The 929-nt window shown below is 39.9% G+C and overlaps 1 protein-coding gene across 1 annotated transcript in view; it reads right to left on the minus strand.

The window, feature by feature from the left end:
• LOC105448008 (histone H3.v1-like) overlaps positions 1-94 on the minus strand; it is a 1,050-nt gene extending 956 nt beyond the window's left edge. The window contains exon 1 of the mRNA XM_011686366.1: positions 77-94. Coding sequence (XP_011684668.1) covers positions 77-94 — 18 coding nt within the window. The remainder of the gene's footprint in view (positions 1-76) is intronic.
• Positions 95-929: the final 835 nt, after the last annotated feature.

Raw genomic sequence — 929 nt, forward strand, 5'->3', positions numbered from 1 at the left:
CGCCATAGTATTTGCAATTAATAAAACTAATTTAAATCCGCGTATTGCTCGGTGGACGTTACGCTTACAAAATTACAAATTTAAAATCGTTCATAGAAAAGGGGAACGAATGGCCCATGTGGATGCTCTCAGCAGAGTGGTGGCCTCAGTAAATTCCATACCTCTTGAACGCGAATTACAGCTACGTCAACTCACCGATCCACATATTAAGAGTATCGCTGAACTTTTGGAAGAGAATAGCCATGATAAATACGAAATTTTCGATGGTCTCGTTTATCGTAAATTTCCAGATAAATTGCGATTCTACGTTCCGGAACCAATGATTGCGAATTTACTTCGGATATATCACGAAGAAAACGCTCATTGTGGTTGCGAAAAGACCTTTCAAGGCCTATTCTGTAACTACTGGTTTCCTTCTATGAGGAAGAAAATCCAGTCTCACATAGAAAATTGTTTAACCTGTCTAATTTCTAACGCTTCGTCCCATACTAAGGAAGGAGAAATTCAGTTATCAGATTTACCTCGGATACCTATGCATACAGTGCATATGGACCACTTCGGTCCACTTCAAGAATCTCGTTCGGGTTATAAACACATATTGGTTTTGATTGATGCATTTACTCGGTTCACCTGGATGTTCCCAGTGAAGTCCACCAATTCAAAGGAAACAATCTCGGTTTTAACTCCTATCTTTAACGTCTTTGGCAACCCGGTAGAATTAATTTCGGACAGGGGTACTTCATTTACTTCCTCCGAATTTGAAAATTTTCTTTCTCAACGCAATATTAAGCATCATCTAATCGCAGTTGCTGCCCCATGGGCTAATGGCATATGTGAACGAGTGAATCGTTTCCTCAAATCGTCGCTAAGAAAATTAGTTGAGGATCAAGACACGTGGTCCGACAAGGTCGAAACGGTTCAATATATCA

The sequence above is a fragment of the Wasmannia auropunctata genome, unplaced genomic scaffold (assembly GCF_000956235.1).
Source record: "Wasmannia auropunctata unplaced genomic scaffold, wasmannia.A_1.0 LD336090.1, whole genome shotgun sequence".
NCBI lineage: Eukaryota > Metazoa > Arthropoda > Insecta > Hymenoptera > Formicidae > Wasmannia > Wasmannia auropunctata.